Genomic DNA, 23107 nt, shown 5'->3' with positions numbered 1-23107 from the left:
CCAACGGAGATACCAGGTGTTCCCTCCTGGAAGCCAGGAAGATGCGAAGCCCTGGACTTTCTCGCTCTGTGTCTGAGGGCTCAGTGTCAGCACTGAAAAGGCATTTCGTGGAGGGACCCAACTCCGGGTTCAGCAATACTTGGAGATTTGAGGGCGGAGTCTGAGAGACTGGATGTAGGAAGGGAAGGGACCTTGGTGAGGTATAATGTCATGCATTGCAGTCCTCCTTCCAACGCATCCATTTTCTCTAGAAGCGGATTAATGTTTAAAATAAGTAAGAAAGTAAATAAGCAAGCATATAAATAAATAAATGATTTATATAGTCTAGAGATCAATTGTAATTCTGGGAGATTGCCAACCCCACATTCGGGGGTTAGTAAACCAACCTGAGACAGGCCTAACCAAGCCAAGCCAAGCTCCTTAACAATAAAATCCCCCTCAGACAATCAGAAGGTGCGCCGGATACGCAACTATCACAACTTGCAACTTTCCAGGAAAGGAATTTCTGCTCCCATTCGACAGCCGCCGATCCCCTCAACCTTTTCGCGCGCTTTTCCTCAGCCTTGGATCTTGAGGGTGTGTGTGCGTGTGTGTGTGGACGGGGACGGGGGGACAAGGACTCGTCGTTGTTGTCACTCGCAGCTTCTCGCAGGCCCCTCCCCGTCTCCTCCCCTTTCCTCGGCTGTAGTAGCAGCGGGTTGCCGTGCTCTATTCTCTGAAGGAGAAACCGCGGTGTTTTAAGGCAGGGCGAGGCAGCGGGAGCCTGGACTTTCAAGAGCCCGTCTGGCTTTCCTCCCCCAGCCCACTTAGCGAGCACTTCATCGTTTGGAAATGGCCCACCCGTGAGGCGGCAGCAGACCCCTCCTCGTGCAGCAACAATAACGGTCGCCGCCACCGCCGAAAGGGTGGGGGGTGCGTGGAAACTATTATTTACAATTCCGTTCCCGAGGCGCTTTGTTGCTGGAAAACGCCCGCTTACTTTTTCTCCAATGGTGCAAAGTGACATGTCCAAATCGCCTCCCACTTCAGCGGCAGTAACGGCGGTGCAGGAGATGCAGATGGAGCATCTGCTGGACAATCCCCCGGCGCTGGTCACGACAGTGCAGGTACAGCATGGTGGGGGAGGACCGCGGAAGGGGGTGGGAAGAAGGCGGCGGGGGGGGGGGCAGAGGCGGCTCCCCCCCCCCCCTTTCCCCGGCTGGTCCCGGGCGGCTGCCGGGAGAAGTTTTTATTCTCTTTCAGCGATTAATGGCTTCCATCTTTCGGTCTCCAAGAGACAGCAGGAAATGTGGAACTGGCTTCCATTCATGTTCAGTCCCAGATGGGAGAAAGAAAGATGAAATTCTACCCTGATTGCACTCACTTAATTTGGTGCGGGAGGGGCGTCGAAGCGATCCTGGAAAAGGACCCCACCCGCAGCCACTCCTGCTCCCCCCCTCCCCCCAAGGAGAGACGGAGCGTCTGCCCGGCTAGCTCGGAGCAGGAGGTGCTTGGACAAGGCAGCTGGGCAGGGTGGGGCGGCATTGCCCATCCTTCGCCTCGGTGCCCCCCCCCCTCCTTGGGCTGGGGCGGCATAGTGCTCCTCAGAACTGGGTGGCCACGGTGGAGGGGCGCCCTGCCCAGGCTGCCGACCCACCTGGACTCTTCCTGGTGACCTTTATAACCGGTCAGCTGCTGATTTCGAATAACTCTCAGAGCTCATTTCTCCAGTCGAGCCACAAACATTGATTTAGATGAAGTCTCCCGTTGATCTTCAGAGGGCTTGAAAATTACTTTTGAGTGCAACAGGGTGATTCTGATTTATGAGGTCTTTTTGTCAGGAACGTTTAGTCCTATCAGAGAATTCATCCTTGAAAACCTTTGCCTAATTAAAAGAAAATACAGGCAGAAATACCTGACCCTGGGAAGATGTAAGGAAAAGGGCAACTGGTGAAACACATCATGTCGGCAAAACGCATGTTTTCCCAGATGGGTACAAGCTTCAGGGAGTGGTGGCCAATCAGGAGTTCTTGAGGTACATATTGTGTTGCACATGTATTGTTAAAATACATGTTTTTGGAACACGAAATGTCATGTTTTTCGTATGTGCTTTATGAGTACATGCTAAAAAAGTAACATTTGATGCATTCATTATACCTTGGTTGGCACTTTTTAATCACCATGTGGATTCAGATTTAGAGTTGTACAAAAAAATAGGATTTATTTTTTTCCAGTTTCAATATATATTTATGGGCAAAACAGATTATAATCCTTTAGTATAATTTAGAAGGAATGGTTCTATCTATAGTTATAGTTTATTTATTTAATGGCTCAAAGACACTGTAGCGGGATTTTTTAATTTGAGCAGGCACAGTGATGCTCAATAATTCTGTTTAAATTATTTTCATTGCCTGAAGCATACATATAGAGGACTGTATTAACCTTCCTGGTATATTAGGTGTTTTTGACAATGTACTTTATTTAATCATTCTCATTCTACATTCAGGTGTTAAGGAAGGTTAAAACAAAGAAAGTAAAGTTTTATGTTGTATGTGTAAAGATGCGTGTCTGTTTCTGTGTACTTTTCAGTGTTCTTGGTAAAGGAGCTGTAACATTGTGTGTGTGTGTGAATGTATATGCATGCATATATGATATGTGTGTGTCTGTGTGTGTGAGACAAGTTTCTTTGCCAGTTGTATTGTATCCCAGTTATCCCAGATTTGTACTAGAGAGTTGCACATGTAATAATTGCATCAGGATCAAGGAAGAGCTTACTGTGTGTTTATCTGTCTGTAGGTGTTTTAACACATGTTTTATAAATATTCACATTTTAACATAACTACAATTAATTTATTGATGTTGAATGTGCAGAATAGATACAGTTACAGGTCACTAGCAATTTTTAACTGTAATTCATTCACAGAATGAAAAGACAGAAATATATAATTTTTTTAAAAAAGTTAGGTTAGACTTAACGCAGAGATGATAGGACAGTTATTTATTTTGCTAATGGATATAAAAGTTCATGGATATTTCTGTCAAACAGGACAGGAATATTTTGACTGTAGCCGGGTTTCATACACTAAGAAGTCCTCATACTGTTGTCCAACTCATCTTTTTCCAGCTCTTTATAATGAATGGTGATAGCATTTCCACAAATAGACAAAGGTTCCAGGCAGCTACATTATAAAGGCTTATGATCTCCTGACATGACTCTCATCCACATATGCATAGGTAGATCTCACCTTTTCAAAGTCCTCCACTGCACAGTGTGGCTCCAAGTGCTTCAAGGGTGGAGGAGGGACTTCAAGCTTCCCTCCATGCCATTTTTGCCAGCAGAAACAGTCATTGGGAGTCCTGTTTGCACGTTCTTTGTGTTCAAATATCATGTGACTGAGGATACCTCGAACCCAAGCAAAGGGCAAAAAGGGCACTCTGCCACTCTATGTTTTTTCTGCTGGCAAATTGGCATGAGAGAGAACCTGGAGCCCTTCCTCCATGTTTGCAGTGTTTGAAGCTGCAGAGTGGCAGAGTGCTTTGAAAAGGTGAGTCTTCCTTTGGAAGTGCTGCTATGAGTTGTGTTGAAGTACCCAACATGACCAGTGTCATTTGTATTGTTTATATAAGTTTTTAATATTTAATATGGTGCAGAGGTTAAGAGTGTTGAACTAGGATTTGAGAGACCAGGGCTGCAGTCACACTGGAGGCTTGGTGTGGTCCCGGTATGCCTCTAATTGCAGTGGTTTAAACTGTTGTGGGGAGGTCCAACCAGACAGCACACCCCAAGGCAATTTCCCCATGGACTTGGTGGATGGTCATGCATCCACATTACAACCATGGAGCATGCTGTATGGTTGTTTTTAAAAAAATGTAGGTGGGTGCATGCACATATGTGCTCATGCGCTTAAGCATATATTGGCAGCAACTAAGGTGGTGGAAACAGATCTGACAGTTCAAATGTCCCATCCGGCTTCAGTTTGCAAGATGGGAGTTCAAACATCTGGAAAAGCAGAGGGGAAGTGCTGGCATCCACAAAGACTGGACTTCCCCTGGTGCCTGATTACTCTGTCTCCAAAGCAGGGCAAAACAGGTGGCCACCACTGGGGCACGGAAGGCAGATGTGGTTGTCCTCTTTAAATCTGCAAAGGTATTATGTTGATATTGGCGTTAACTGTTCTTGTGACCGTAGCCTAGGTTCAGATCTCCACTTTGCCATGGAAGCTTGTTGAATGACCTTGGGCCAGTCGTACACTCTCTTGCCTAATCTACCTTACAGGGTTGTTGTGAGGATAAAGGGGGAAAGGAAAATGATGAAAACTGCTTTGAGTCCCCATTGGGAAAAAAGGTCAGGGATAAATGAAGTAAATAAATAATATTACAACAAGGTGTGGTTTCAAAACAGTTTTGATTATTTTTAACACTAGGTACTCAGTGAATCTGACAAGAGTATCACATCACTCAGGAAATAAATGGCTACATATCACTGATCATCAAAGTTCTATTGTATCTTGCCATTAAAAACTAATATGTAAATCAGCTTGCATAATTTTACTTGTGTTCTTTTTATGAAGAACATTACATCTTAAATAAACTGTAAAGGAAAGAAGGTAATACAAAGCAATACTCTAGTACTTTTCAATGAGGTAGCTCTTGGTGAAAGTGGATGACATGAAATTTATTTATTTATTTATTAGATTTCTGTTCCATCTTTTTCTGAAGGCTTAGTAAATTCTAAACCAAGTTGCACCCTGAACTTGAGTAGGCTTTTAGGCCTGAACTAGACAAGATGGTAGTTCATAAGCTAAGTCAGGATTCTCTTGTCCTGACTCATCTTCATGTTGTGCCTAAGAGTGCAGTTGCAGTGGATTTATTTTTCTAAGTGCTGCAGGGCCCAGTTTGGAGGAGAGAAGAAGAGACTGGATTTATACCTCACCTTTTGGAGTCTTAGAGCAGTTTAAAATCTCCTTTCCCTTCCCCTTCCCACAACAGACACCCTGTGAGGTAGATGTCACTGAGAGAGCTCTCCCAGAACTGCACTTGAGCAGAACAGCTCTGAGAACTTGTGGCTGACCCAAGATCACATTAGGAGGTATATGTGAAAGAGTGGAGAATCAAACCCAGTTCTCCCAGATAAGAGACCACATACTTAACTGCTACACCAAAGAGGTATTTCTATGCTGTGTTCCCAGACTAACTCCTGCAGTTTTCCTGATTTAATGTCTCATCTAGTTTGGGCCTTAGAAGATTGTACTGATAGTATTTCTTAGGTGTGCTTATTAAAGTGAACGGCAATGTTTTTTCAGTAATGAAAAGCAGCAGTGGTGGGGAGTTAACTGATCTTCAGGCAAAACAACATTTTGCTGGGTTTTTAAAAAAAAATTTTTTTAAATGCTTTATTGAATTGAGAAACATGGTACAAATACATCAACAAATCAGTAAGTGTGCACCAAGTACCAATACAGAACAGGGAAGTAGGTGCATACACCATAGGCCATCTTAGAGCAAAATTACAACAACAATTGACATGACATCAGTATAGCATGGTATGAGTTACTAGGAATATTGTTATCAGCTAACACTTTGTCTATAAAGGGACGCCATTTTTCTATAAAACTCAGGGAAGCAATTTGTTGAGAACGATGGGGGTCTAAATCATAAGTAAGCTTATCTAAAACAAAATAATCCCACAATTTCAACCACCAAGTCCGTCGTGAGGGAGGAGATTGCTGCTTCCAGACTAGGGCAATTGCAAATTTAGCAGCCACAAACATATGCGAGATCAATTCCTCTACAGGTTCGGAAGTGCTCGAGGTGCCTGTAAGATTCAAAAGAGCATATTCAGGCGTAAATGGTGGAGAGTGTGAAGTGAGAGCTAGTACTTCTTGGTAGATTTGCCTCCAAAAGCTATTTATGACTGGGCATAGCCACCAAGAGTGAAAAAATGTGCTCTTCTGGCCACAATTCTTAAAACAGAGAGGCGAGATAGAGGATGAGTGTGCTAACTGCACTGGAGTCCTGTACCATCGCGTAAGGACTTTTAAGGCTTGAAGTTGAACGTTCATTGCTTTTGTTTTGTATATGGAAGAACACCAAATAGCCTGCCACTGCTCCTCAGTCAGCTCCATGTACAGGTCTCGGACCCAGGCACCTTGGTGAGAGTGTGGCACTGCGTTAAGGGGGCGGAGTAGTATTTTATAAATCTTTGATATCAATCCTTTGATCGGGATTGAGTCACAAAATAAAATCTTTTCAAAATCAGTAAGGTGAATGCGTAAAGGAGGTGTAAAGAGATGCGAGTCAAGTAAATGCCGAAGTTGAAGATACTCAAACCAGGGGAGCCGAAGGTCGGAGTCAGCCTCCAGAGTCCCTTTGTCTTTTACTACCCCATTAAGAAGGACATCGACAAAGCGAGTCAGCCCCAATCGTCTCCATTTCACAAATGAGTTTTTACGCAGTCCCGGAGCAAACCAGTGCTGACCAATAAACGTGGTTAACGGAGAGGTTGGAGGAGCTATCTAAATATGATGTTTACGCCAAACCTGCAATAAGGAAGCTAAAAAAGGATTTGGAGAAAGAGAAGATTTAACTCGTTTGGGGACATTCCAGAGCTCTTCTTGAAAAGAAGGGGCCTTAAGATAAGAATTTTCGATCAACTTCCAGTCCGCCACATAAGAGGACCTATAATATTTCACCAAGTTAGAAAGAATAATAGCATCATGGTATCTAAAAATATCTGGGATCCCCAGTCCACCCATTGAAACAGACCGTCTGCTCGATGCAAAGTTGAGCCTTGGTTTCCGATGTTGCCAAATGAATTCATTCATTTGGGATTGCCACTTATGTAGCAAGGAGGCCGGGACACACAGAGGGACAGCGCGTAAGTAGAACACTATTTTGGGAAGGATCAAAGATTTAATTAAGTAAATGCGTTCCAAAAGGGTGAAAAATTGTTGTTTGCCGGAGTAGGTTAGGAGTGACTTGATAGATTTGGAGATTTCCGCCTGATTGACAGCTGGGAGAGTATTAAAGTCAAGTGGGATGTGAATGCCAAGGTGTTTCCAAGATTTGTTAACCCACTTATAGCGATAGTGCTTTCTGATAAAGGAGATGGAGGCTGGGGATAGAGTAATAGAATGCAAGAGAGATTTATCAAAGTTTATGGTAAGGCCTGAAGCATTGGCAAATTCAGAGAGGTGAGAATGAATTGCTGGAAGTGACGAGGAGGGATTAGTAAGATACAAAGTTATGTCGTCCGCGAAGAGACTTACCTTAAAAACTTCGGTCTCCACAGGGACACCCTGGATGCGAGTATCATTCCTGATTTTGATGGCAAGAGGCTCAATTGCAAGAGCAAATAAAAGGGGTGAGAGAGGGCACCCTTGTTGAGTGCCTCTAGACAAGTTGAAGATAGCTGAGTTTAAATTGTTAATCCGAAGTAGCGCTGAAGGGGAGAAATAAAAAGAATCTATAAGATTGTGAAATTTAGGACCAAAATCCATTCTTTCGAGCAAAGAGTGCAAATAAAGAGGTTCGACCGAGTCAAAGGCTTTTTCTATGTCTATGGATAGAATACAGGCATCTTGAACGGCCTTGGATGTACAGTGATAGATCAGGTTCAATGTTTTTTGAGTGACATCAGTTAGATCACGACCAGGGATGAAACCCGCCTGATCTGGGGCAATATACTTTTCTATAAAACTATTTAATCGCTTAGTTAGAATGCTGGCAAAGAGCTTGTAGTCTGTGTTTAAGAGTGATATCGGTCGATAGGATTTGGGGTCTAGTTCATCTCTTTCTTTCTTATGCAAAACAATAATCTTGGCCAGACTCCAGGACTGGGGGATAGAGCCAGAGTCAAGAATATGATTAAAAAGAGTTAATAAATATGAGGATAGTGAGGAACTATAAGCTTTGTAGAATTCAGAGGTGAAGCCATCAAGACCTGGAGATTTGTTAGTGCGCAATGACTTGATGGCTGCAGCAAGTTCCAGCTCATCAGTGGGGTGGTCAAGGAATTTTGCTGGTTAATCAAAGACAAATCAATACTGGTGCTCTATAAATACCTTTTTTGCTATCGGTAAAAGAGAGAGATATTTGTGAAAGGCAACAGTACTCGGGTATATAATTTTTTTACATTTACTTTTTAATAGTGTAACATTAATTAAAATATTTAGTTTTTAAGAATTCTGAACTGCTTTTCTATAAGTATATTTTAAAAAAAGTTTCTACACTTCGGGCCCTGCGGTATTTACTTTAATTCTGCAGGGCCTGTAAAACAGAGCTCTTTCGCCAAGCTTTCAGCTGAGTCAGTGGACCTCACTTGTTATTGGCCTCCCCCCTTTCATACCATCCCAGTGCTGCAGGACCTTTGCTGGACCTAGAAAATAGGCCATGTTTGTGAGACAGAATTTGCCATTTTAATTTCTGTTGTTATTCTGTAATTTTAGATCTTATATATTTTAATTATTTTTAACTGTTGATTGTTTTTATGATGTAACCTGCCCGGAGCCTGTTCTATGGGAAGGGCGGGCTAAAAATAGAATAAAACAAACAAACAAACTACACAATACCGTATTAAAAGCAATAGTAAGAAGTTATACAGCTGCCAAAATTTATCAGATTTTGCTATTATAAACTTACTGCCAAAAACTAGATAAAACTTTTGTTCTAAGCCTGGAGGAACAGAAATGTTTTTACTTGATGTATATACGGTAACTGTAAAGAAGACGTTTGTCAGTTCTTTCTAGGAGACATTTCTAATCTGTGATGCCAATACTGAAGAAATACTTTCTTTAAGCACTCATCTGTCTGTAAGAAGGAAGCCAGAGCAATGCTTCAATTTCCAATAGCGATGCTAGTGAACAATGTCAAAGACTACTGAGAAGGCCAGCAGTTTCTGTTCTTAATCTTGGCCTGAAGTAAAACTGATGTAGATCAAGAGCAAGGTTGCTAACTGCCACCATGGGGCCCTAGACAAAGATTTCCTCTGGCTTTCCTCATACCACCAACCTAATACCATATGAAGGCAAACAATATGACTCGCTGTTGGAATGAATGGGATAATAATTGGTTATCTCTGGGTATACCATCCATTCTACTTCAGTCCTTGTGTTTATATACTTTTTTTTCCTAAGGAGCTTTGTGCAGTGTACATGGTACTGCCCAATTTATTATTACAGCAACCTTGTGCAATAGGTTGGGCTGAGAAACACTAAATGGCCCAAAGTCACATTTTCTCGATCTCTTTATAAAGGTATACGTAATTGTAGCTGTACATATAGCACCACCTTTCTCAACTCCCAGGGTGATCAGGCCCTCTGAAATGTTGTCTTCATGATTCTCATAGTTGCCCTGATGAAGAGGAGAATTAATTTTTTTAAATATTTATGCAATATGATTGTCATTCTTTTACAAATAATTTCACATAGGTCTGCATCCTATAATTTTGGTCCAGTATTCGCAAAACTGGTCATTTTTGAACTGTCCTTAGTTTTGTCCATTGTACTCCTTTTCTTTCCTTTCATAATATGGCTCTTTTGGCCACAGCCTTCAGCCTAATCCCACATTGGGAGGGGTGATTCATTGTTTATAGTTTCAAAGCCATTAAGACATGTTAATATTTTCATTGTTCCTTTTTTTTAAAAAAAAAGTTGGTTGTTTCTGATATAGTGGGCAAAGTTAAGCACTTTGAAGCTCCATTCGTTGGCTGAAAATTGGGTAGAACTGGCTTCAGAACAGTGCTTCAAAACAAAGCACATGTTTTTGTGCCATTGTTGTAGCTGTAGTGGCGCAACAGAGCCCTGTGGTGCAGAGTTGAATATGCAAAATTATTCTAGGCAATTAGAAGTCATTAGTAATTTCTGATTACTGGAGGTCGGCAACTATTTGTTTGTCAATTTCCCTCTGGCTTTTGAGATAGGTTTGCATGTCTATGCCTACTGTTAGCTTCTGTAAGTCTGCTTTATGCATAGGTTGTACTTATGGCCAGAAAAACTTTCCATCAACTCTTATTTAATTTGTTGGCTGCAGTCTTATTTGGAGAGATGGGATTTGGCAAAAATACCTGATACTATCTTCATAGTGCTGGCTCATTCCGTGCTACTGCTGGTGTCTTTAAATTCTTGATTCTCTTGGATCCTTCAGATTCTGCTAACATCCAGTACCATAGTACCAAAAGGTTATCTGTCAGCTCTACCACACTAAAAGCGTTTATCTATTCTTTGGGTTTATTCCAAGGAATGTTTCCTTAGGATTTCACTGTCGATGCCTCTCTACTTTTGGAGTTTTGTTTTGATAACCTTTTGTCAAGTGAACTTTGAGGAGCTCCCTTCTCTTCATTAGCACACCTCCCCCCCCAGTGTCTGTGGAGGCTGTGGAGATTGAGAATCCCCTTCTCCTGGGGTCTGGATATGATTCAGAAAACTACTGCACTCAGTAATAATGTCTAATGCTAAGTAGATGATTCTTTAATGTGTAGTACATTTTAATGCCATCTCAAGGGGAGAGGAAGGGAAGGTGATTGTTAACCACTTTGAGACTCTTTAAGGTAGAGAAAAGTGGGATATGAAAACCAAGTCTTCTTCATTTTAGAGAGTCTTTAAATCCCCTTGCAATTTGCTGCACAAATTATTGCAGATATCTGGAACACACTGGTGCTGGGATTGAATTTGGGACCTGCTGCCATGCTAAGCTGCACTAGGGACCGGTTTTGTGGAAGACAATTTTTCCACGGATCGGGGGAGGGGGATTTGATGGTTTTGGGATGATACAATTGTGCACTTTATTTTGGTGTCGTGGTTTAAGTGTGCGAACTCTTATCTGGGAGAACCAGGTTTGATTTTCCATTCCTCCAATTGCAGCTGCTGGAATGGCCTCAGGTCAGCCATAGCTGTTATAGAGTTGTCCTTGAAAGGGCAGCTTCTGGCGAGAGCTCTCTCAGCCCTACCCACCTCACAAGGTGTCTGTTGTGGGGGAGGAAGATAAAGGAGATTGTGCGCTACTCTGAGATTCAGAGTGGAGCTTGTTGTTGTTCAGTCGCACAGTCGAGTCTGACTCTGCGACCCCATGGACAAAGTCACACCAGGCCCTCCTGTCTTCCACTATCTTCCGAAGTCTGCTCAAATTCGTGTTTGTTACATCAGTAACACTGTCCAGCCAACTCATCTTTTGCCGCCCCCTTCTTCTTTTGCCTTCTGTCTTTCCTAGCATCAGGATCTTCTTCAGGGAGTGCTCCCTTCTCATTTGGTGGCCAAAGTATTTGAGCTTTGTATCAGAGTGGAGGGCAGGATATAAATCCAACATCGTCGTCGTCGTCTTCTTCTTCTTCTTCTTCTTCTTCTTCTTCTTCTTCTTCTTCTTCTTCTTCTTCTTCTTCTTCTTCTTCTTCTTCCTACTACTACTACTACTACTACTACTACTGCTACCACTATTACTACTACATTGTAATATATAATGAAAGAATTATATAACAGCCCAATTGCTAACAGGCCAGTCCACGGACCGGGGGTTGAAGACCCCTGAGCTACAGTATACAACAATTAACCTTATTGAAATATAGATTGCTTACCTTTCAGTTTTTGTACACTAAGCTGTGAAGTCCAAAGGGCTTTTGCCAAAAGCCTCAGTTTTACTGGATCTGTCATGTACATGGTATTGCAAGGTGGCTGTTGTAGGTTAGTGGGTACGCTTATTCCCAGTAAGATGCAGAGGCTTTATCACCTACTAAACTTTGTAGTTGAGTACTCATGACAGTTGTCTAACCACTGTCCTCATACAGATCACCTAAAATCAGGAATTTGCCTTCATCTTGAATATTGGAGAAGTTTCACTGGGTTCTCTTAGCCAAAGCAAATAAGTGTTGGTTCATCCAACTTAGTTTGGATTCAAGTGTTGAACAGCAGCCTTAAGCAGCATTAGCCAGTGCTCTCTTTCTCTGTTTCATTTAACACAACCCCATGCCCTTTCCACACTCTTTCCAATGTGCAGGCCTGTGGGGGATAGGTGAAGACAGTGAAGGGAACATGAGGGGTAGTCATTACCAGGCTTGAGCTGGGTGGTCCTTACCAGGCTGGTGACTGCAGTGTAAATATGATAGCATCCCTTTGTAAGGTGGGAGGGATCCCCAGGATGCAAAAAAATAGAATCAGATGTCCTAGCCATTTATTAACATGTGTAGTTTGGGTTTTAAATTGGAACTGACACCTAATAGCACCCACAGATCAATCATCCTCTGACTGCCCACATAACTCTTATATCTTAGTGGCAGTACTGAAGCTTATTTCATTTGGGATGTCTATTTATTAAGACATTTATATCCTGCCTTTTCTTGTGGTCCAAGGTGGTTTACATTCATAGTTATTCCCCCCCCCCCCCCCAGTTTAAAAGCAAGAATAAGATAACAGACTCTAGATCTCTCCTCTATAAACAGATTCTTGCCAATTTAGACTCCCTCAAAAGCCATGACAAACAGGCAGGCCTTGCAGTGCCTCCTGAAGATCTCCAAGGAGGAACACCCCCATCTCTTTGGGGTGCCCATTCTGCAGAGCCAGAGCCATGATGGAAAAGGCCCAGGGTCTGGTAGATGCCATATGGGCTACCCTAAGTGGGGGCAGTCAACAGGTGACTGCCTGATGGTGCACAGATACATTTGGAAGGAGATGGTCCTTCAAATATGTAGGTCTCCAGTCATGAAGGGCTTTAAAGGTCATAACCAGCACCCTGAATTGAATTTAGAAAGAGCCAATGTAGCTATTTCACAATGGGAAACATATGTTCATGGTGGTGAGCCTCTGATAATAGTTGGGCTGCCATATTCAGGACTGGTTAAGAACACTAGAAGAAGAACACTGCTGGATCAGACCATATACTGTAGCTCAGCATCCTGTGTTACATAGTGACTATCCAGTTTCTTGGGGAGGGGGGCAAAAACAAGGCACAGAGGTTGAGACCTTCCCCTGATGTTGCCTCCTAGTTCTGGGATTCAGATGTTTAGTGCCTCTGAATGTGGAGGTTTCCCTCAGTCAACCTGGCTTAGGGTTGCCAGGTCCCCTTGCCTGCCAATTAATTTGGGAGGCATTCTGTGACTGTTGTGCACTGTCTTTGACTTGATGACATTACCTGGAAGTGATGTTATCACCTTGGGGACACTGCACAGGAGTGCGCTGAAATTTGGGTGAAACTCTGATTTTTGTCTTCCAAACTATAGAGTTTGCCAAATACCAGACCATCTCTGCATGATATCCCTGTTTAGGGGAGGGGCTTCCCCTACTGGCCAGCTGGTCCATGGCAGAGAGGAGCCCCTGAATCCAGGAGATCCCTGACTGGGGACTGGCAACCCTACCATGACTAGTAGCCACTGATAGGCCTGTCCTTCATGAATCTATCTAATCCTCTTTTAAAGCTGTTTATTTCTGTGTCCATTACTACATCCTCTGGCAGTGAATTTTAATTTTGATCACTGTGTAAAGAAGTATTTCTGTTTGTCTGTCATGAATTTACTGCCCATTAGCTTAATTTGATATTCTCGAGTTTTAGTAATTTGGGAGAGGGAGAAAAATTTCTGTTTGTTAACTCTCTCCTCCCTATAAATAATGTTATAAACTTCTGTTATGTCCCTCCTTAGTTTTCTCTTCAGTCCCAGACTCTTCAGCCTTTCCTCATAGAAAAAGTGTTCCAAGCCCCTAATTATCTTGGTTGCCCTCTTCTGTACTTTTTCAAGCTCTGAGATGTCTTTTTTGAGATACAGTGATCTGAATTGTTCACAGTATTCCAAATGAGGCTGCACCATAGATCTATACAGAGACATTATAGTAGTAGCCATTTTTATGTTCAATTCCTTGCCTAATAATCCCTAACACAGCATCTATTTTTTTTACTGCTGCAGCACACTGGATTGACACTTTCATTAAGCTATTCACTATGATCCCAAGATCTTTTCACTATTGTATTGTTAACCTGAAACTATTCACTATGAGAGTGGGGACTCAGTGTCAGCAAGTTCAGATTTTGTTAGTCTGTATTTTAAGCTGGGATTTTTTTTGTCTCAATGCGCATCGCTTTACACATCAACACTGAACTTCATTTGCCACATTGTCACCCAAGTTTGTAAAGATCCTCTTAGAGCTTGGTAGCCTTGGTTTTCACCATCCTGAATAATTTTGTCACCTACAAACCTTGCCACTGCACTACTCACCCCCAGTTCCACATCATTTATGAATCAATTAAATAGTACCACCCCAATATGGATCCTTGTGGGACCCTATTGCTTATTTCTCTCTGTTGTGAGAACTGTCCATTGATTCCTACTCTTTGTTTTCTGTCATTTAAACCAGTTTTAATCCATCTTGTCATCACATGACTGCTAAGTTTATTTAGAAATCTTTGGTGAGTTACCTTGTCAACAGTCTTTGTATATGTCCATGTATATAATGTCTATGAGGTCACTGTTGAATACATGCTTGTATACTTTCTAAAAGAATTCCAAAAAGTTGGTGAGGCAGAACTTCCCTCTGCAGAAGCCATGCTGATTTCCCCTCAGCAGGCTTTGTTCCTCCGTGTGCCTAAAAAATTTCATCTTTAATTACAGTTTTTACTAATTTGCTTGGGTCAGATATTAGGCTGACTGGCCTGTAATTTCCTCGTTCCCCACTAGACTTCTTTTTAAAACTAGTGTAACATTTGCTACTTTTCAGTCTTCTGGTACAATGGCTGAATTTTGTGATAAGTTACATACATGGGTTAGTAGAACAGCTTTCTCACATCAGGATCTGGAGACTTTTCGTTTCTCCATTAGGTCTAGAACAAGAGCTAAGATTAATGTGAGTTTTGGGTCCAGTGGCATAAGACTAGCAAGCAGATGTCGCTGCGTTGCAAAAGACTGGCTCATTGCAGGCCATGAGGATCTGTGGTTCTGACCCCATAATATGATGAAAGATGATCTGCCCTCATGTCAGACAGAATGGGAGACTCTTTTCATAGGGGAGAATTCCAACATGTATTGTTAACCTGAAGTAGGTCTAATGTATGGAAAACTCTTACCACCATTATTTTCCTTTTATGAATGGAAGCCAAATGTCTTTTTATTTTTAATTAGATTAATTTACTTGGTTGGAAGGGATGGCCTTTCAAAAATAGTTTGTTATGTAATGGATCTTATATATTTATTATGACTTTGTATTGTAGCATGTTCATGTTGCTGCTCTTTTGCCATTGCAGCCTATTCCCACCCCTCATTAACTACTGTTGGCTTCTGTGTCAGAAAAAAACACTGTTTTTTATTTTTATCTCTGTTCTGCAGCACTATTGCTTCTGACAGTGTAATCTCTGTTAATCAGTATCTCATTCATCGCAGTAAACCAATTTTTTTCAAGGTGGGAATTCATTCATTCTTTGTGATAAATAAATTACCATTGCCCCCTCAACAATTTCCTAGTCTTTCTTTCCACACCCTGAAGCCTTAGTCATTCTACTTTTTTCATCATCTTTCTGCTACCCCTCTATGATTCTAATTTGGAATTATTTTCTTTTCCTTTCTTAAGTAATCTTTGGTTTTCTAATTTCCCCCTTATATGTACATCTTGGGCTTGCTAAAAATAGATTTCTAAATATGACAGTCTCTGGTTTGAATAACCTCTTGAAAGTTTACATATTGTCATGGCTTTTTAATCCCTACTTGTTGGGAAATATGCATACCTTTTGAGTCTTCCTTTTTTCTTTCCTGGAGTCCTGTCAATGCCATAACTGAAGCAGTTCTTTGCATTTTTTTTTGAGCTGTGACTAGCTTTCAAACCTTATTCACTGCTGAGGGGAGACTGCATCCTCCCTCTCTGATGCCTTGGGTGGTTCTCAAGAGTTCTGCTGTGTTGGTGCTGACTACAGTGATGCTGGAGTAATGCTGGAAAGGCAGGCCAGCTTGGTGCATTCAGTACTGTCAATCAGCTGTTGAATGAGGCTTACCCTCACATGGCAGCCAACTTCAGCAGACCCATCAGCAGCAATGGGCCCGCTGGCTCCAGGAGGCACCAGGTGGGCTGACAACAGAGCTTGCGAACAGATCAGAGAATTGCAAGGCCAGAAGACTTTATGAGGCAGGAAAGGAGGGGGTGGGAATGGCTTGGGGTATATAAGGGGAAATGGCTTGGGATATATAAGCCTTGGCAGTCCCAAGATGAGGAGGAAGCAGTCAGGACTGCTCCTTTCCTAACCTGATGTGGTATAGAGAGAAACTCAAGAGAACTGGAGCAGTCAGACAGGAGCCAGGGGGATCTGGGGTGACTTCACCTCCCTCCTTTCCAAATCTTAGGTCATGGATAGTAATCAAAGCTTGGAAACCTTTAGGCGATGCCCCCTACCCTTCTGCATACCACACCTGCTGAGGCAGCCATCACATCCACCCACCCTGTCCACTTACAGTTCATTTACTGGGTTCTGTATTCAGTTATGTTTTATGTAGTACTCTGTCCAAAGATGGCATCCCCAACCCTACACTTATCCACTTTGTTGGTGGTGGCCCGGGACCAGCCACAGCAAAAAGGGCCTTGGAGCCAGCAGCCAGGCTCAGTGGATCCCAGGGGTGTGGCAGCAGCAGAAAAGGCATGGTGGGACTTTGCCTCATATGTGGTAGGCCAAGACAAGGAGGCCAGATACAGGGGAGAGCACCTAGTGAGGTGGAAAAGGCGAGAGGCAGTCTCAGCCTCACCAAACTTGAGCAGCCTCACCAAACTTGAGCCCTCCATTAGAGGAGGGCTGGAAGGGGGGTGGAAGGAAAAACCTCATTGACCCTGGCTCCTGCCAATCTCTCTCTCTCTCTCTCGGCTTGACTTCACGAACGGAGATTTAAGAAAGGTGCAGTACTCCACGTCTGCTGCAGGCTCGCTGGTGGCTGACAAGACCAATGCGGGACAGGCAGGTCCGGCCACAGTGGCTGCAGGGAAAAGTCTGATTTGGGGTTGGTGCTGTAGCAGTAGGATTCTTCCTCAATCTCCTTTTGTCCTCAAGACCAGCTATACGTGCGTTCTCAAAGGAAGAGACAGCCTGGTGGATGGTGTGCCTCCATGCTTTGCGATCTGAGGCTAGGTCAGACCACTGGTGATGGTTAATGCAACAGGTACCAAGGGATTTCTTCAAGGAGTCCTTGAACCTCTTCTTTGGTGCCCCTCTATTTCGATGGCCGGTGGAAAGTTCGCCATACAGGGCAATCTTGGGAAGGCGGTGGTTTTCCATCCTGGAGATATGCCCTGCCCAGCGCAGCTGCGTCTTCAACAGCAATGCCTCAATGCTTGTAACCTCCGCCCGCTTGAGGACTTCAGTGTTGGTCACAAAGTCACTCCAGTGGATGTTGAGGATGGTGCGAAGGCAGCGCTGATGAAAGCGCTCAAGGAGTCGCAGATGATGACGGTATAATACCCACGATTCGGAGCCGTAGATAAGGGTTATCATCACAACCGCTTTGTAAACATTGATCTTTGTGCCTTTTTTCAGATGCTTGTTGCTCCACACTCTTTTATGCAGTCGGCTAAATGCACGGTTTGCCTTTGCCAGTCTATTGTCAATCTCCTTGTCGATCTTGGCGTCTGAGGAGATGATGCACCCCAGGTAGCTGAACTGCTGGACTGTCTTCAAAACTGATTCACCCACAGTGATGCAAGGAGGGTGATAATCTTCCTGGGGTGCAGGCTGGTGGAGAACTTCTGTCTTCTTCAGACTAACTTCTAGGCCGAATAGCTTGGCAGCCTCTGCAAAGCAGGACGTCAAATGCTGCAGAGCTGATACCGAGTGGGAGACAAGTGCAGCATCATCAGCAAACAGTAGCTCTCGGATAAGTTTTTCCATTGTCTTGGAGTGAGCCTTTAATCGCCTCAGGTTGAACAGGCTGCCATCGGTGCGATAGCGGGTGTATACACCATCGTCATCATCTAAATCTACTGCGGCTCTTTGAAGCATCATGCTAAAGAAGATCGTAAAGAGAGTTGGCGTGAGAACACAGCCTTGCTTTACACCTGTGCCTATTAGGAAGGGCTCCGAGAGATCGTTGCAGTGTCTAACTTGGCCTCGCTGGTCTTCATGTAGCTGGATGACCATACTGAGGAACCTTGGGGGACATCCTAAACATTCCAAGATTTTCCACAGGCCGTTCCTGCTAATGGTATCAAAGGCTTTGGTAAGGTCAACAAAAGTCACATATAGACCCTTGTTCTGTTCCCTGCATTTCTCTTGGAGCACCCTGAGAACAAATACCATGTCGATGGTGCTCCTGTTAGCTCTGAAGTCACACTGGCTCTCTGGGAGGAGTTCTTCTGGTGGGCACCAGTCTGTTCAGGAGTATTCTGGCAAGGATTTTGCCTGCGATGGAGAGCAGGGTTATCCCCCGGTAGATGGAGCAAACTGACTTTTCCCCTTTGTTCTTATGCAGAGTGATGATGATTGCATCGCAAAAGTCCTGTGGTAGTTTGCCTTGTTCCCAGCAGGTGACAAGTACTTTGTGAAGTGTGCTATGTAGTACTATGCCCCCATGCTTCCAGATCTCTGGTGGGATTCCATCAACTCCCGCTGCCTTGCCACTTTTCAGTTGCTTGATGGCTTTAACAGTCTCTTCTAGGGTGGGGATCTCATCCAACTCTGTTTTCACTGGTTGAAGTGGGGTGAGGTGGATTGCTCAATCTTGAACTACGCGATTGGCACTGAAGAGAACCTGAAAATACTCCGACCACCGGTTCAGTATGGATGCCTTGTCTGTGAGGAGCACTTGGCTGTCTGCACTACGCAAGGGACTCTGAGCCTGATGTGATGGACCATATACTGCCTTCAGGGCTTCGTAGAACCCTCTTAAATCACCAGTGTCTGCACACAGCTGGGTTCTCTCTGCAAGCTTGGTCCACCACTCATTCTGAATGTCTCGAAGCTTGCGCTGGAGGTTGCTTTTTTCCCGGGACAGGAGGGCTGAGCAAGATGTGCTTGGTAGGCAGATCTGTTTTCCGCCAGTAATTCTTGGATCTCTTGATTGTTCTCGTCAAACCAGTCCTTGTTCTTCCTTGTGGAGAACCTGAGGACTTCTTCAGAGGTCAACAGGATGGTAGTTTTTAGGTGTTCCTAGAGTGCTTCTGGAGAAGGATCTGTGAGGCAACTGGGGTCCTCAATTCTTGCCTGGAGTTTTGCCTGGAAGGCAGCTCTAACTTGGGCTGACTGAAGGCTGCCAACCTGAAACTTCCTCCGGGGGATACCGCCTCTCCTGGGTGTAGATTTAAAGTGAAGATGGAGATTGCAGCGTACAAGACGATGATTCGTATGACATTCTGCACTGGGCATTACTCGGGTGTGTAAGACATCTCGAAGGTCTCTCTGGCGCACCAGAATGTAGTCAATAAGGTGCCAATGCTTGGACTGTGGGTGCATCCAGGTTGTCTTCAGACTGTTCTTCTGCTGGAAGATAGTGTTGGTAATGGTGAGCTGATGCTCCGTGCAGAATTCTAGCAGGAGGCGCCCGTTATCATTGTAGTTGCCAATGCCGTGTTTGCCAAGTACTCCTTTCCAGGCTTCCGAGTCTTTACCTACTCTGGCATTGAAGTCCCCAAGGATGATCACCTTGTCCTCTGTAGGGGTCTTCCGTATGAGGTTGCGTAGATCAGCATAGAACTTATTCTTTTCTGCAGAATCTGCTTGAAGGGTTGGGGCATACACACTGAAGAGTGTTGCATGCTGCTTGTTTTGAAGAGGGAGGCGCATAGACATGATGTGATCTGAGTGACCTGTTGGCAGGTTTTCGAGTTTAGAGGCAATGGAATTCCTGACCATGAAGCCAACGCCAGAAAGGCGGCTCTCAGCTTTTGACTTACCCGACCAGTAGAGGGTATAGCCAGCACCGTGTTCTTGAAGACTACCTTCCTCAGGGAAACGGACCTCACTGAGAGCTGCTATGTCGATATTCAACCTGAGAAGTTCGTGGGCAACTAGAGCAGAGCGTCGTTCAGGGCGACCACTGTCTACTGTGTCAAGCATGGTTCTGATGTTCCAACACGCAAGCTTTAGTCCTTGCACACTTTGTGAGGCAGGTGCATGCCTTTTCTTTGTTGTTATTTTTTGTCCGCAAGTAAGGATGCCCGTTGACTGCGGCTAGCCAACTGGGGGGGGAGGAGACGAGCTTTGTTTAGGCCACCTTTTCTAGGCCCCTCTCCATACGGAGCAAGCAGTGCTGTCCCTAAATAAGGCTGCTTGGTCATTCAGGGTGCTGCTGAAAAATGCTTTTGTCTCCGGGTCAGCATCAGGCAACCAATACCCTGAACCGCCTACATGCAGGATCGGGACTGCGGCTTCCAGTGGCATCTTCCACCTGCCGTTTTGCCCCTTGCCCATCGCTGCAGGACTTGGTATGTTGTGGGTTGTGGATGTGGATACCCTTCAGGCCTGCGCAGAGGAATTTTTAGGTGAAGCGCAGTGTGCGCAGTACTGGCTCCACCCTTTCACCATGGGGTCATCTGCCATAGCCCAGTAAGCCGGGACGCCGGCAGCGAGTCCTCCAGGTGGTAGATGTTACATTAACGAGCTCTGTCTGCCCGGGCTTGAGTTTTCCTTCTCTTGGCTGGCGAGGTTGGTGAGCCCAGCCTGCCCATCCGGTTATACCGCCGGACATTCGGTCGCACCATGACGTGGCAAACTCTGTGAAAACGGAGGGGACCAGCGAGAAGGTGTTGCCACGGATGCAGTAATGTAGGAGAGACCATTGCAGTGACCATCTGCCAGGCATAGCCAGACAGTGACCACGCAGCATTCACTACACCGGGAAAGAAGAGGCGATGTATTGCGCATGCACTTTCCCTGGGGAGAAAAGGACCATGTCAGTTGTTGTGAGCTCTTTGATGAAGGGCCTTATAAAAATAGGAAAGATAGATCTTTCTAAAAATTCCAGTTGTGTGGGCATGATCAATTTTGGTGTGTGTATGTGTGGGGAAGTTCCATAACAGCATTGCCACCACTGAAAAAGTCCTGTTTAAGTGGATATCTCTCCACAGTCAATTGCAATATCTGAAGTAAGATTTATCCTGATAATCTCCTAACATCATTTGGAGTACTTATGTGTGGAGACCTCCTACCATATATATGGTAGATGGTCCTTTGAGAGTACAAAGCAGTTTATATAAAAATGCATATGAGCCCATGTGGAGTGATTATGTAAGAATACAAAAGAACTATGGTCAAGCCTCTGAAAGCCCAAGTTTAAGTGCTGAACAACAATGGGAGTGCAAAAGCACATCTAGATGGCAGCAAAGGACAATAAAATACCGTGAAACAAGAACAACAATTTGCTCTTGAGTGATGATAACCAAGTTAAAACTTGTGGTCACAGGGTCAGAGGATGTTCACTCTCCATGAGGAGGAAAGGGATCAACGTGCCTGGATGGTGGCACCTGTGGGCTCTTCTCTATCATGACAGCCAAGGTATCCCTTTTGTTTCCTGCTGCAGCTTATAGCCATTCAGGACACTCTTGCAATTGGCTTCAAGGTAGATGCCCAAGTTGAAGCCCAGAGCTGAAGGTGAAGCATGAGAACTCAATTCTTTCCACCCCCCTACTTGGGAGGAAGGAGATAGGCCCGGGCCACATTAATCCTTGGTGGTTTTCCTACCTGGCCCTACCTCACTTTAACTGTACAGGTTGTTTTGGTTACTTGTTTGCACAGTTGTTCATTTATTTTGCTATTGTCACAACTTGGTAGGCAGTTTTGGCATTGGGTTGGATCTTTTTTGGGGGGAAATTGGGGTTGCATCCCCATCACCCCAGTTGGAGACCCCATTAAGTGGCAATGGGGACATGGGAAGGCTAGGATTCCCGGGTGGGGTATTCCCCAATTTTGGGTGGTTCTTCCTGCAGCCAGCCAGCTGGCCAGCAGGGGAAGCCCTACCACCAAACAGTGATATCACATGGTGACACTCTTTTTGGGCAAAACAATGTGGTTTGAGCCCAAGTTTAACCCTAGAGTTTGCCCAAAAAGTAGAGCATCCCCCCAATGATGCCAGTGTGATGGCATCACTTCCATGTGATGTCATTGTGCTGGGGACATCCCTTCCTACTCCTGGAACACCAAATTCCCTGCCATCATGACAATCGTACCTGGCAACTCTAGTTAAGGAGACATGCCCAGTTTGGGGGCTGCTTGTCTCTCCTTTCCCCTAGGTGGCAGGAGGATCACATGGTGGCATGCACCTAGGTGTTCACATTTTGCTTCCATCCCAGGTTCTTTTCTTTCAGTAGGTAGGCCAAGGGACAGTTTTTTTCATCAGACAGCATCCATTGTCCTATGCCAAGCTAAACCTCTGCAGCTGTAATCAATAATGTTGTGGCCTGTTATAGCCCCACACATGATGTTGTCTTTTTATCTGCTTGGCATCTCCCTACCCATTCAGTGGGGTCACAACTGTCTGTTCTTATTCTCTACTTTTCGTTACTTAACCAGGTGCATATACTAATTGGTAGATTAACAATTTCATATATTGGAGTTCCTTGAGAATGCTTGGGTGCATGCCATGTGAACCTGGAGACTTAGCACTTTTCCATTTGCCTAATTAGAACTCCAGTTTGGTGTAGTGGTTAAGTGTGCGGACTCTTATCTGGGAGAACCGGGTTTGATTCCCCACTCCTCCACTTGCACCTGCTAGAATGGCCTTGGGTCAGCCATAGCTCTGGCAGAGGTTGTCCTTGAAAGGGCAGCTGCTGTGAGAGGCCTCTCCAGCCCCACCCACCTCACAGGGTGTCTGTTGTGGGGGAGGAAGGTAAAGGAGATTGTGAGCCGCTCTGAGACTCTTCGGAGTGGAGGGCGGGATATAAATCCAATATCTTCATCTTCATCTCTCATTGCTCCCAAAACATGGCTGTAGTGTGGGTATCCTCTCCAAATTTTCCACAATAAAAATGGACACAATTTATTCAGTTTCTTTGCCATCTCCCCATCTTTCTTGAAATAATTCTTTCATTACTTTATCATCCAATAGCCCAATTTTCCCCCAGATGTTTTCCTGCTTCTAATATATTGAAGAAAAACTTATTGTTTGTTTTAACATTTTTAGCAATCCCCTCCTCAGATTGTCTTGTTGCTTGCTTTCTTGTCAGCTTACATTTATTTTACCAGAATTTGTGCTTCT

General features: G+C 44.3%; 1 protein-coding gene across 4 annotated transcripts in view; it reads left to right on the top strand.

The window, feature by feature from the left end:
- The first annotated feature begins 743 nt into the window (after nt 1-743).
- The window catches only part of CACNB2 (calcium voltage-gated channel auxiliary subunit beta 2), a 225293-nt gene continuing 202929 nt past the window's right edge, over nt 744-23107 (top strand). For all 4 annotated transcript variants that reach the window (XM_060248402.1, XM_060248403.1, XM_060248401.1 and 1 more), the window contains exon 1: nt 744-1106. In XM_060248402.1, the coding sequence (XP_060104385.1) occupies nt 990-1106 (117 nt within the window). In that variant the 5' untranslated portion in view covers nt 744-989. The remainder of the gene's footprint in view (nt 1107-23107) is intronic.

This window comes from Heteronotia binoei, chromosome 10 (assembly GCF_032191835.1).
Source record: "Heteronotia binoei isolate CCM8104 ecotype False Entrance Well chromosome 10, APGP_CSIRO_Hbin_v1, whole genome shotgun sequence".
Taxonomy (NCBI): Eukaryota; Metazoa; Chordata; class Lepidosauria; order Squamata; family Gekkonidae; genus Heteronotia; species Heteronotia binoei.
Note: the sequence above shows the minus strand (reverse complement) of the source record. Positions and strands in the feature narration are given on the sequence as shown.